Source organism: Aythya ferina (assembly GCF_964211825.1).
Source record: "Aythya ferina genome assembly, chromosome: 12".
In the NCBI taxonomy this organism is placed as follows: Eukaryota; Metazoa; Chordata; class Aves; order Anseriformes; family Anatidae; genus Aythya; species Aythya ferina.
The window spans coordinates 19107301-19120579 of record NC_140308.1 but is presented as its reverse complement, the minus strand read 5'-3'; the positions used below and the strand labels follow the sequence as shown (position 1 = coordinate 19120579).

At 42.3% G+C, this 13279-nt stretch overlaps 2 protein-coding genes across 5 annotated transcripts in view; one reads left to right on the top strand and one right to left on the bottom strand.

Moving 5' to 3' along the window:
- The first annotated feature begins 137 nt into the window (after positions 1-137).
- ORC6 (origin recognition complex subunit 6) lies at positions 138-5376 on the top strand. The gene is made up of 7 exons (XM_084533365.1): positions 138-210; positions 325-454; positions 808-971; positions 2040-2129; positions 3276-3388; positions 4347-4421; positions 4795-5376. Exons 1-7 carry the CDS (start codon positions 146-148, stop codon positions 4965-4967), a joined length of 810 nt encoding a protein of 269 aa, XP_084389491.1. The 5' UTR covers positions 138-145; the 3' UTR covers positions 4968-5376.
- Positions 5377-6758: 1382 nt separating this feature from the next.
- MYLK3 (myosin light chain kinase 3) overlaps positions 6759-13279 on the bottom strand; it is a 31954-nt gene continuing 25433 nt past the window's right edge. For all 4 annotated transcript variants that reach the window (XM_084533071.1, XM_084533069.1, XM_084533068.1 and 1 more), the window contains 4 exons: positions 12631-12759; positions 11398-11550; positions 9841-9973; positions 6759-8499 (listed from right to left, as the gene is read on the bottom strand). In XM_084533071.1, the coding sequence (XP_084389197.1) occupies positions 8428-8499; positions 9841-9973; positions 11398-11550; positions 12631-12759 (487 nt within the window). In that variant the 3' untranslated portion in view covers positions 6759-8427. The remainder of the gene's footprint in view (positions 8500-9840; positions 9974-11397; positions 11551-12630; positions 12760-13279) is intronic.

Sequence of the window (13279 nt, the reverse complement as noted above, 5' to 3'; positions counted from 1 at the left end):
ACCGCCCCGCCCCGCCCCGCCGCTTGGCCATTGGCTCGCCCCGCGGAAGCGCTCCGCTCCAAGCCCATTGGCTCGAGGGGAGGTGATTGGCGTGGGGAGCGGCCAATCAGGCGCGGCTGCGGCTGCGGCGCGGGGAGACCGGGGCATGGAGCGCGGGGCCGTGAGGCGGCTGGCGGCCAGGGCGGGCCTGGGGGAGCCCCGCGTCGTCAGGTGAGGGGCCGGGCACGGACACGGGCACGGGCACGGGCGGGGGCTGCGGCAGGGCAGGGCAGGGCCGGGCCGGGCCGGCCCGTTCCATTGCGGAGCGCTCCCCGTGTGTTGCAGGAAGGCCGAGGAGTTCCTGCGGCTGGCCCAGGTGAGGTGCCCGGGGCTGCTGGCGCAGACGACGGCCACGGGCAGCGCCGTGATGTGCCTGGAGCTGGCGGCGCGCGCCGCCGGGAGGCCGCTGGACAAGGTACGGGCGGGGGGGGGGGGCACCGGGCACCGCTCCGCGCCGCCCTGAGCCCGGCGGCCTTTGGCTTAGCCTGGGGTTGTGTGTGTGAAAGAAGGGCCGTGTCCTCTTACATAAAAAAAAGGCAAACTCCGGGTGTAAAAGTCTGAAAACAACACGGCCTTAAGGGATGTGGCGTTCTCGGCGGTTAGTCTGCCTCTGTGCAGTGAACGCCTACAGCACGCGTTGCACGGAGCTGTTTAATACAGCGATTGAACCTCACCTTGGGGCAGCGCGCAGTTACTAACCTCTGTCAGTTGTCTGGGGGAGATGCCAGTCTTCCACTAATCCTCGGGGCTTGTCTTTATCTCTGAAAGAGCTACTTTATTAAACTCTCCGGCTTGAACAAGACGACCTACCAGAACTCCATCAAGTCTTTGGAGTGTTTGCTAGAGGTGAACCCGAGACTGGGAATACGAGACCTGGCGGTGCAGTTCTGCTGTACGGAGGCAGTAAATACCGCTTCAAAAATACTGCAGAGGTGAGGAAGCTCTCAAGATCGCACCAGTAATCGCTAGTAAGAGTCTTTGTTTGTTAAATGTGTAGAGAGCTTGTTGTTTGCAAGGGTCAGGTATCTCCCACCGACTGGACTCCAGTGAGGTAAGTTCTTAGCACTGACAATCCAGCCACTTATCTAGGCCACTTTTAAAAACGTGTTAGATTGTGAATCTTAGTAAGCCATTGTCTGAGTCCCAGTCCTATAACTCAGAGTAATATAAAAAAGATAAGACATTTAGTCATTGTAATTATCCACAGAATCACGCTTCCACATGATCATGTCAGAGTTCAGACGTAATGCTCAGTAGAAACAAATCCTCCTTTCTGGAGAAGCAAATCTCTAAAAACACACATTACTCTACATGTAAAAACATCAGGTAGAACACTTCAACAGTGATTCAACAGATTTAACTAAAGCTTTGCTCTGTGTAGCATCTACTTTAACAAGAGCAATCACTGAAGAGCTCTGGAGTGCTGTTACCCTGCTAGCGTGTTTAAAAACTGCGAGGGATTCAAAGTATTCTGAGTTGCAGGACAGGGAACAAAGACCTGTGTATGCTTCTGGGTGCTAACTACAAACTAAAACAAATAGCCTGGGGACAGGTGGACAGTAAAAAATTAAATTCTTCACAGTGCTGAACAGCTAGAAGTCATCTGCCAGATGAAGCCTTAAATATGTATTATAGGAATCAAACTATAATTCTACCCCATATAATAGAATGGATTTATGTAAAGTATCTTAATGCAATTTTTACGTGTAATGTAGAGAGAAAAGCAGGTGTAGGTGGGGAACACCAGATTTCACTGTCATGCCTTGATTCAGACCCCTAATTCAAAATACCTTCAATTCAAATAGAGGAGGTGATCCCCACTCCCTTCTTTTCCCTGTTTTGCTCTGCTCAGCCAGTAACAGCTGTTTGTGCTTGACTAAGTTACAAAGGACCAAGTGATCCAATGTGAGACCTGTTCAACTGCTGAGTGCCATGTGACAAATTAGTCTCAAGAGCTTCATTTGTGGAGAATGCATTAAACAATTATTGTTGCTTTTTAGGTACGAATCCAGCCTTCCCGAAGCACAGCAAATGGACCTTGATTTCTCAAAACCACTGTTTACAACGGCTGCGTTATTCACTGCATGCAAGTAAGTACAGCTTGAGGGAACTTCTATGGGCTTAAATACCTAGGGAGACATCAACAGAGATAATGCCTACAGTGTAAGCAGTTGATTTTTTTTTTTACATGCCTGAACAGTCGGAAGGCTCCTTCCTAGCACGCCCTACTTTCTTTACTCCTGGAACTGGAGACAGGCCTAGCAAACAAGGCTACACTGCATTTGCCTTCAGGAGGAAGCAAAAGTATTTGTATCAAATACACAGAAAAGAATCTTGAGATTTTTGTCCTAGAACAAATGAAATATGTCTTCCCTGGTGTCTGGTGGATGCTGTGGATAATTCCATTAGGACATATTATCCATAGCAGTAGTTGAAGAACTCCTGTTAGTGTTTTGCACTTTGCCTTTTTGCACTTTGCCCTCCTTCTTTTCAGCATAAGCTGTGTAACAATAGTCACATTTTTAGATTTAACGAGAACTTTTTTCCTTTGTCAGACTAGATTTGAGCTAGGCATAAAGCAAAAAGTTGTACGTGGCTTTTGGTGGAAGACTGCTTAGAGTTGCAAGAATGGCTTACTAGCTTACATTTGAGCACCAAGAAGCAGCTATTCAGAAGAATGAGAAGCTCTGAGCCCTACACCACCGCATCCCGTGGCTCTAGGAGATGGATCTGTCTTAGCTGTAGGCCAGTATCAGCTTGGAAGATGGGTATCAGGAGAGTTTGACTCAGACAATGCTTTGTAAGAATTTGCTTGCACACATATCTTCCCTTTTTAACAATTTTTGGAAGCAGTTCAGGTGCCACATAGTTTTACAGCTCTTGACAAATGTTCTCTGAGTGGTCCCATTCAGCTCTTGACAGTAATAGGATTTTGCCCTGGTTCCCTTAAAACCTGCATAGTATCTCATTCTAGTAGTTTCCCCTTGTAATTTGAACTAACCATGGGCTTCACTTCCTGACTTGTCTTGATCAGGTAGTGTAGGGGTCTTTTTTTTTTTTCCTTTTTATTTTTTAAGCTATTTTTTTTTCTAAGTGAGGAAAGGGTTAGAAAGGACCAAAACCTCTGGCATACTTTTCTTCATTCTCACAGTGTTGGTACAGTAAACGTCACCTCACCTGAGTGATAGTTGCTGAAGTGTTGTTTCCTACAAGGTTAAATCAACTTTCTGTTGTAGGTGCTTAAAGCTAAAAGTGGACAAAACTAAAATCTTGGCTACATCTGGGGTGAAAAAAGCAATATTTGATCGGCTGTGCAATCAAATGGAGAAGATAAGCCAGCAGCTCAGCAGTAAGTTTTTGGCCTTACCGTTGTAATACAGCATACCCATCACCTGGCCTCACAATGCCTCTCTCCTTTTCCACTGGTTATTTCATTCTGATCACTTTCAGCTGTTCCCTTCTAGTAAAACCTGCCCACTGTTCCAGTATGTTGCCTGCAGTCCAGTTCCCAGTCACAGTCTGGGACTGACTTGCTTCTGGGGAAGTCACAACAGCTTACAACGTGGCAAGGCCAAAAATACCTGTTTTCCTCTCTACTCAAATGCTTGCTGCTCCGTAAAGTCTGTGCTGCAGTAATTTACTCCCTGCTTCTCCCGTATCTTGGATTCTCCTTGCCTGCTTTCTGCATCTTGTTAACATAGCAACAAAACATGGAAATTACCATAAACATTTTGCTACCTCTGTTGCTTTGACTGACACTTCTGTGTTTTCCCTTCCTCCACTGCAGTGTTAACACACATCTAAGCCTTGATCTTCTGGTGGTAATTCAGCCATTACCTGACACCAGGCCTCCACATGCCGCAGGCAGACATGAGGAGAGTCTTTCTTACCTGTTGTTGAATCTCTCTTCCCTCCTTTTTGTGGAGGAAGATTTAAACACGATACGTGACTTCCCATCCTTGTATTTCTGCTCCTTCCTACTTATCTCCTTTTTTCCTTTCCCAGACTTTCATCCCCACACTACTACTGCCAGTACCCCTACTTCACTTGTCTTCATATTTCATACATGATGTTTTCTGGAGTGTAACTGCCTGAACCCAGGCCAAAAGCTACTACTCTCTACCTAGGCATGGAGCTGCCCATGGTGAAGTTATCCCCCTCCCCCAGACAAGCAGCTAAGTAAGGGCAGCTGGTAGTTTCTGTATCAGATTAGGGAAGAATGTGCATCTGTATACAGTCTCCAGCACGTTGTGGGCATCTGTAATACAAAGCAGAGGTAATGACACTATTTTTTTCTATTTTTTTAGAAGATGATGTCCCCCTGGCTGCAGAGACATCCGAAAGCCTGCAGACTGACCCAGAACACTGCGAGAAGGAAGACGGTAAGTGGCGTTTAGCTGTGAACTAAAACCAGAGCAGTTCTGGGCTTTGTTACTGCATACTGATACTTGAGTTATAATATCCTATAAGAATCAGTTGACAGCAGCTTATACAGTTCTGCAAGCCAGTGCCTAACAAATGAACTAAGTGAACACAGCAGGATGATGGCATTTATACTGTGGAGTTAAGTACAACTCTTACATTCAGCCACAGAAGTAGTGACTGTTGTGGGAGGCGGGCAGAGGAGCAAACCCCAGGATGATAATGCAGTGATAGTCCTTGTACATCAATAGGTTTATCTCTGTATGCTTGCTGGTTATTCCCAGCACCATATTGCCCCGATGGCCCATCATGGACTTGCTCTTTTTATCATAGGATCTGAAGATGATGATGATGATGAGGTGCAATGTAAACAGCCAAAGACTGAAACAAAGCAAGACTATGAAGAATGGAAAAAGAGAATTCTGGAAAATGCTGCTAAGGCACAACAGGCCAATAGGGGTACTGATTCTGTGCCACCTTGTAATATCACTGCTGCTTGTTCATAGTTTTAATTCCCCCTCTGTTCTAACAAGTATTCCAGTAGCATATGAGTGACAGCTGGCTGGTAGTCAGCTAATATTATTTATGAGCTACTTTTTAAATACTTAGGATTTATTTTATTAAATGATGTTGGTATTCAGATGATTTTTGTAAAAAGCATGTTTGATGACTTGCCAGGCTGGCATTTAAGCAGTTGTGACATTAGGTAGTAAGATAGCTTTGTTTTCCTTGCTGCAAGAAGCAGGTAACATTTCAATCCCATATTAAATGTGAATAAATTGTAAGTTACATGACCTTGTGCCTCAGGATGGAAGTAGTCAGTGAAAAGAGAGGGAGAGGACTAATGGTGCCTTGTTAAACAGTCAAAGTCTGATAAATTGTTTTCACTGCCAAATAAATATTTTTATCACTGAATTGAACTTAGTTTTTATGACCTGCGTGGGACTAAAGTCTCTTGTGCATGTAAGGGGGTGACCAGCTGTTCCAAGAAACAATAAAGATACCAGAGAGAAAAGCTTTTTACTATATTGTCAGGTTTTTGGCAATTGCTTTTCACACGTAAAACCCTTAGAGGGTGGGCAAAATAAAAGACAGAGGACAGTGCTGTGGAAGATATCTGGGGAACAAGGATTTCAAAGCCAGGGCAGTGGGTAATTTGCATCTCAGGGCCATGAGCTTCAAGAACTATTGGGCAGAGCCCTCTCCTCTTCAGTTGGAGACAACTTCTGCAGTCCTACACTTTTATCCCACCTATTATACTATAGTGAAGGAAAATCACAACTTCTAGCAGTGCAGGGCTAGTATAACTTTAATTAAAGTCAAACCAAGCCTGCTGCCCCTCTCTTGTGTTTTGTATGTGAGTTGTGCATACAGACATCAACTTCCATACACCCTCATTTCAAAACCCATAGGAAAGTAACTTGTCTGAACATAAAGATTTGAAACGCTGTCCTCACATGAACTTCTCAACAGTATTTTAATGGCTTGCCAAAACCTCACCACAGTGCATGTTCCCTGCTTACCTGGGTGACAATGTTGGCAGCAGGGTTTACAGATAGTTAATTCCTGCTTTAGCTTTCAGTTTATTGAGACTTTGTTTTTTCGTAATTACTGTTCCAGTGTCCTATAGACCATGTGTCCTTTTAGCTTTTTCTAAACCCCAAAGCAAAATGCACAATTTCACATTGTGAAACATCCCATAAGGCTGCAGAGATGGTCTTCCTAGACTCTGCAACCACGTCATTCTGCAGTACAAAAGGGATTTCTTTCTGTTAAGAACTCAGTAGCAGTTCTACAGGCCAGATGCAGCCTCTCTTTGTAAAAAATGGAGAGGAAATAGAAGACAGCAGAGATCATCTATATTTATCACCCTCTTACAAAAATAGAAGAAGAAGCACACTAAGTAGAAAATCAAAACTTACTAAACATTTACCTTTCATTTCTTTGCCTCCCAATGCAACTGAAGCATTAAAGAAAGGAAATAACTTCTGGTCAACTGTAATTAGCAAGAGACAAATTCATTCCTGACGAGAGTCCCAAAGTGAACCAGTAACTTTTTCAGGGAACAGACTCAAAACAAATGCCTGATGGGCAGAGAAAAATCTTAAGTTATTCAACCCCCCTGAGTAGGAGCTGTAACAAAACATCTATTAAGTCTCATCTAATATGTGGCAGAGGGTCTTCAGGATGGGAGAGAACCCAAGCTAGTGGATGAGCATTCTGTAGTTAAGACCTATTCAAAGATGCTATCAGGTCTGACTTTTTATTTTTCAAAACAAAGAAGAGGATTAGGCCTGTTCCATTATAATGTAATTTATTAGTATTAGTTCAGAAATATACAGACCAATGAATATAATCACATCTAGCATGCAGAACCACTGTGGAAGAAAAACATAAACAAAAGTGGGCCTTCACAGAAGGTGATACATTGTCAAGATTGCTTCATTTGATTTTAATTATTTTTCCCTGTGTTGATTCTGGAAGTGCTGCAGAGGCCCAGAATACAGGAGTAAAAAGTGAGAAGCACTAGAGTGGAAAAGATGACAAGGGTAAGCCATTCTTGAAATCCTCTTTTTTTCTTAGCAACCAACCCTATTGCTAATTCAAGAGATATAAAAGTCCATAAAGTTAATGGAAGCTTGACGCCTTTGCTGGAAAGTTAATTGTAAGAAAAACCAGAAGTTAATAGTAGTAAGAGCTCGTCCAGCTCACACTGAGTTTGGCAGAAACCAGGATAGTAATAAAGGAAACCATAGGTCTAATTAAAAAAAAAGTTACACTTCTAGCTGCAAGACCGGTCTAATTAAAAAAAAGTTATACTTCTAGCTGCAAGACCTAAGTGGCTCCAGCTCTTTATACGTCAGGAAGTTTTAACATTGCAAATAAGTACAGTGAAGAAAGTTTAATGTTTGAGAGCAGAGTGGAGAAAAAGGGCTTCAACCTCCCAGCTGGGCCAAAGGCAAAGTCAGGCAATATGCTATTTCTCTGCCACTGAACAGCATTAAGATGTGTTTTGCATATCACAGCATATCAATTTTCCATATAAACTTGATTAGAATTGTCACAAAGGAGAAAAAATCGTCAAACTAAAACTTAAGTCACAGCCAATGAAAAGCACTCACAAATTTTAAATGTGTAATCAAGGGTCTGGAAATCTTCACTGGACAACATGAGGTCTTTTTGCACAGAACCAACAGTCATTAGGTAACTTTTATTCGTGGCAGTTTCCCTTATCTCCCCCCCAAAGTAAAAGTTCAATCAATTGACCTCAACTCAATTGACTATAAGAAAAAACAGTAAGGGACAAATTGACTTAAATTGCTTCAAACCAGATTTGTCTTCTTTGCTAACCAGGTAGTACCTTCTTTTTAAAGGAAAATAGGAAACAAAAAGAATCAAAAAAACTCTCGAGTAGTTGTACTGAATCATCACCCTTATGTTTTAGAAAAAAATAATCTTTTTGGAAAACTTATAGAAGAAAAGGGTGTCCAATATCTTTTTTTTTTTTTTCCCCATAAATAATAGACACCTGAGAAAAAAAAAAAAAAAGTGTCTGGCAGTGCTCTGAAATTGATGATGTACAGCAGTTGTGAAGAAAGCCTTTAGAGACCCCATGCTTAGTGTGAGAAACCAAAAAACTGCTCAAGTGTTTTCTGGACCAACAATATTCTGCAGAATCAAAGCCTTCAGCAAGAAGTCAGCCCTACTAACTGCCATATTCTTCCATCACTATGTACAACTAAAAACTTGTAAAAACAAACCAAGGCATTTTCTGGTTTCAGAAGTCATTTCAGTGCCTCTGCCTCAAGGCACTTCAGGAACCTAAGCACTAACACACAATATTCGAGAAAGACCGATGCAAAACTTCACGTTATAAAAGAAAAGGGTAGAAACTATTGAAGATACGGAGTCCTTCTCCCATGGCTTCATGTCCGTCTTCATGAGTGCTAGATGCTTCTTATAAGCTTATGGAAGCTTGACAGCCATACTCTGAAACCTCTTCAGTCTGTTAGCAGCAGCCACCACATAAAAATGTTTCTGTGAACAAAACAGAATAGTCCAAGCGTGAGTGTAACTGAAGTAAAGGACTTGCTGTGGCCGACATGGAGTTTCTTTCAGCGCAGAAGAAAAATCCATTTACCTCTAGCCACCCACACCTTGTGTGCATCGCTGTGCATAACAGCTGAGTATTTTAAGGACTGGTTATACAGTGACCAGCTGAAGCTGCTCACTGTATAAAAGTCCTACTTTTATGAAAGTACTGAAACATGCTACTCTTGGTGAAAATCTGAGGTGGATAAAAAACTGGCCAAACAGGCAGGCCAAATGTTCTCATCACTGGAACAAAGTTAGTTGGAGGCCCGTTACTAGTGGTCAATACTGGGTCCAGTCCTGCTTAACATCTTCATTAATGATCTGGATGATGGGGCAGAGCATTCCCGCAGCAATCTTGCAGGTGACAGAAACCTGGGAGGAGTGGCTGATTCAGCAGGGGGTCATTCTGCCACCCAGAAGGACCTCAGCAGGCTGGAGGAATGGGCTGACAGGAACCACATCGAGTTCAGTGAGGGGAAATGTGGAGTCCTGCACCTGGACAGGAACAACCCCATGCCCAGTAAATGCTAACGGCTGACTGGCTGAAAAGCACTTTGCAGAAAAGGACCTGAGGGTCCTCGTGTCTTTAGATGATGTACTTTTTAAAACACAAATGCAAAAGTGTGAGATAAAACAGCTGGAGTGCAAGAATGGAGAAAGCAGAAGGCTCAAGTTTAACTCCTTGACAAGAAATTACAGCTCTCCAGTGACAGGAGAGAAGGAAATGGACCTGAGTTGTCCTCACATTTCCTCCATTCCTTATTCTTAAAAGATTACAACATTCAATTTTCAGGAGCAATTATTACTATCCGATAAAGATTCCAGTAGAAATTCTCATCTATCATTTCTTTAACCAAAATTTACTTCTGAAAGAGTATGGGCTTATCAGAAAGGTCCTGACAAGTTCTCTGGATGTGTTTAAACCTAATTTTTTCTCTCTTTTTTCTCTTCCACTCTCTGCAGTGCGAGGCACAAAACTGCCTTATGTTGTACCCCTACCCTATAGTGACAACACAACAAAGCAGCTGTTGTCAATGCACAAATATCTCCATTATGAGAAAAAAAAATCAGAGTAAGCTAAACAGCATTTGAAGCCTCTGCACTTTTAAAGAAATAAGATGTAAAACTTTAAATACTAATTAGAAGGAGACTTCCCAAACTCATGTTAACAAGAAAAAACCCTACAAGTAAAAGTAAGCCATGGTCCAAAGAAGCAGATAATGTCCCTGCCTGTGTTGAGCTGTTTTTCCTCTGGACGTAAATTTTCCAGGCTAATCTAGTTACCTTCCATTTTCTCTGAGCCATGTAACTCTGCAGCAACAACTGGGACTTCAGGCGAAGCTTGGACTTCTTGGCTTTGGCAGGCAGATTGTTTAACCACTCGTGTTTCAAACACTGCGTTGCACTCATCCGGCAGCTTCAGGAAAGGAAATCTAACATGTAAATATAGCCACCCTCTTGCCATTCTCAGAGCCCTGTGCTCCTCAATATTACTGATCAATGAATTTTGCCTTAAATAAACCAATGCATGTTCTTGAAATGCTGTTCAACCCAGATCATAGGGTCTTAACGACATCCTGCACTCCAACATAAGGAGTGAGTGGTGTGAAAAGCTGCTGGGGGGTCTGCAGTGGGTTGATTGTCCTGTCCTTAAATATTCAGCTGTGCTTTTCTTTTTTTTTTTTTCTTTCCTTTTTTTTTTTGGGGTGGGGTTGGGGCGAGGCACATGTTTTGAAGCAGCAGCTGTCCGGGTTCATCAGTTTATGTACCATTTTGTTATATGAATCAAGAACCGCTGAAAGAATCACTTCATACAAAAAAAAATATTTTTACTGTTACCTGTCTACCCCTATAATGCAGGCTTATTCTGTGCCTCATATTTAAAAAGCACAAATGTCTATTCACCCTAAACTAGGATCAAGCTAAGCACAGATTATACCCTGACATTCATCAGCAGGCCCAAGCATGAAAACCTCTACAAAAGCTTTGAGAAATACAGTCATAGAGAAACGTGTGTTATTTGGGAAGGTTTGGGGAGGGAAAGCAGCAGGGGGAAGAGAGACAGAAAAGGTTGAGAAAAAAATTGTTCAGAATGTAATTAGTAATCTAATGGATTTGTCTGATTTAGGTAATGACCTCGAAGGTACTAATATTCTAAGCACTTCTTTGAATTCCCCTCATACACACAATCTACTTTATTGTGTGCATCGTTTCCTGTTTTGATTAGTTTTGTATCGCTACTCAGCAAGAGAAAAAAACTTGCTACCCACTAACCCCATCCATCTCCGTACTCATAGTCTGACATCAACATCACCCTCACTCTCTTGGCATTTCATACATACAATTGTTTTTTATTTCACTGGAGCCCAGAATAAGAAGCCACATGCAGAGTTAAGTCCCAAATGCTCCCTAATATCTACCAAATGCATTTAGACCACTTTTGAAGAGAACTATGCACATTTTCACAGCTGCAGCTTCCATTTATCCTCTGTGGCATTCAAAAAACTTTTTTTTTTCTTTCTTTTTTTTTTTTTTTAAAAAAAAAAGAAGAAATAGCTTTTCCTCAGAGAAGGAATATTAAAGACAGATTCCTACAGAGCAAATCCTTCCAGATTTCCTTTGTTCTGCCTGTATTGATGCTGCTGTGAAAGGCAACATTCCTCAGCTATGGTACATAGACATCTTCCTTTTAAACAGGGGCTTCTGAATCACTGAGAAACTGCCCAGTAAGCACAGGTAGAGCAAACAAAAACATCACATAATAAGTTCTCATTGTTGACTAACTCAAACAGTCAGCTAGGAAGAACTTCATGTTACTAGGCGATCAGAGAAGGGAAGTACCTTTTCTCTTTCACAAGTAGTCTGGAAATAAAGTCTTTTGCTTCCTCTGATAGCTGTTCAAATGCTTCTGCATCGAAGTCCCAGCTGCAATTGACTACATAATTCATCGTCTCTGCATCAGTTTCTCCCAGGAATGGGGATAGGCCACTAAGCCTTAAAAAAAAGGAAAAGAAAAAAGTGGAATAGGAGGTAAGTATCTATATGCAAGATGAGTTTCTCCTCTCCTGAATCCTCTGCTTTATAATTGTAGCTAGCTTATCAAGAGGAAGGGCTCTCAGTTATGGGGAGAGGGGGGTGTTCAAGTTCTCAGTCCCTATTAAAGATGAGCCAATAGTTCGGAGCAATAAAGCATCATCATATCATTAGTGTTACTGTCTAGCGGCTAAGTCAGGGAGCACTGTTAACGGATCCCCCTAGAAAAATAATTCAGCAGGGATTCAAGTACATACTTCAGTGCATTCTCAGCTAGGAAAGCTAGGAGGGCTCAAGAGCTTTCCTAAACCAAGGTGCATATCCCAGTTTGGCCTGAATTAAACTGAATTCTGAACAATAGCATCCTGTTTTCAATTAGTTTCTAAGCCCTGATTTATTGTTTCAATAATTTATTCCTTCATTCAGCTGCTTTTTGGCTAACAAATTAAACCAGAAATTTATCTCATTCACAGAAAGCATCTGTGCAAAATTCTGAGAAATTTTCAGGCAGAATCGGCTTGTCAGAAGCCACAGTTTTTGGACAGACAAACCCTCTGCAGCCACCATGCAGATATCAGAGATGTCTTACCTTCATTTGTGACGCAACCTGTGGCCTAACATCTGATATTAACCCCTCTGTGCAGATGCACACCAAATCCCAGCTAATAAAATAATCAGACTGCAAATGTGAAAATTAATCTATATCCTCAAGAATGCAATCAAAATGGAAATTTAGACATGCTTTGGTCCACTCCTCTGAGTAATCATGACCTGGCCCACTTGAACTTGCTAAATAAGTTGGTAAATACATTTATGTATTTATCAAAAGGGTTACTTGTTGTTTAGAGACTCAGTATCCACCTTATATCTTCATATTAAAAGGCTGTGGCTTGGGGTTATTTGTTTTTAACAGAATGAATTCGGAGTCACATCCAAATGGACTCAATGGCTGTTGCATTCCTGCTTTGCAGATACACTCCACTGGTGTGTTCTTGCAGAGCCTTTGGTGCCACTGCCACAATCCCTCACATGCTTACTTACAACATGTATGTGATGACTCCTACACTCCACATGTCTGTTGGGAAGGAAACAAAGTCATAGTTCACTACTTCAGGAGCCAAGAACTCTGGAGTTCCAAAATTAACCTTCAGTTTTTCACGAGGCTTGTACCTTTATCAGAAAGAGATATGCGTCAGTGCTGAGAGCAGGCTGGGGAAACAAACCTCTCATTTGTAAAAATCAAGACACGCCTAAAAGGACAGAGCATCCAGACTCACCTAGACAACTAGGACAGCATTAAGGTCTTAAAAGGATAAATTGGTGAATTTTGCTGTGACCACAGGTGTAATAAACCATCAGCTATCCCCTTGCCAGAGCAAAACAAAAAGGAAGACCAAGGGCAATAAAACCTGCAGAGGCATCTCCCAGAAAGTGATAGAAGACTCTCTGCCAGGCTCCACAGGATGCTTTCCAGCAGATACTGTCCAACACAACACAAATAGACCAGCTTCCATTGAAATGGGTTAGAAGAGCATAAGTTTTGTGGGATGTGCCCAGCTGTACTTCAGGGTAAAGGTCTATATAACAGATATGAGCACAGTGTAACTGCTGAGGTGGGACTCTGAAGAAGATAATTTCCACAACTAGAACCTGCACAACAAAACTCAGCAGTCACGAAGTCTCTAGCGCC

Excerpts from the sequence above, each read along its gene's own strand:
- ORC6 (XM_084533365.1), top strand. The coding sequence starts at position 146 with ATGGAGCGCGGGGCCGTGAGGCGGCTGGCGGCCAGGGCGGGCCTGGGG. Across the intron at positions 455-807 it reads CCGGGAGGCCGCTGGACAAG|AGCTACTTTATTAAACTCTC; the intron begins GTACGGGCGGGG and ends TATCTCTGAAAG. Across the intron at positions 2,130-3,275 it reads GCGTTATTCACTGCATGCAA|GTGCTTAAAGCTAAAAGTGG; the intron begins GTAAGTACAGCT and ends TTTCTGTTGTAG.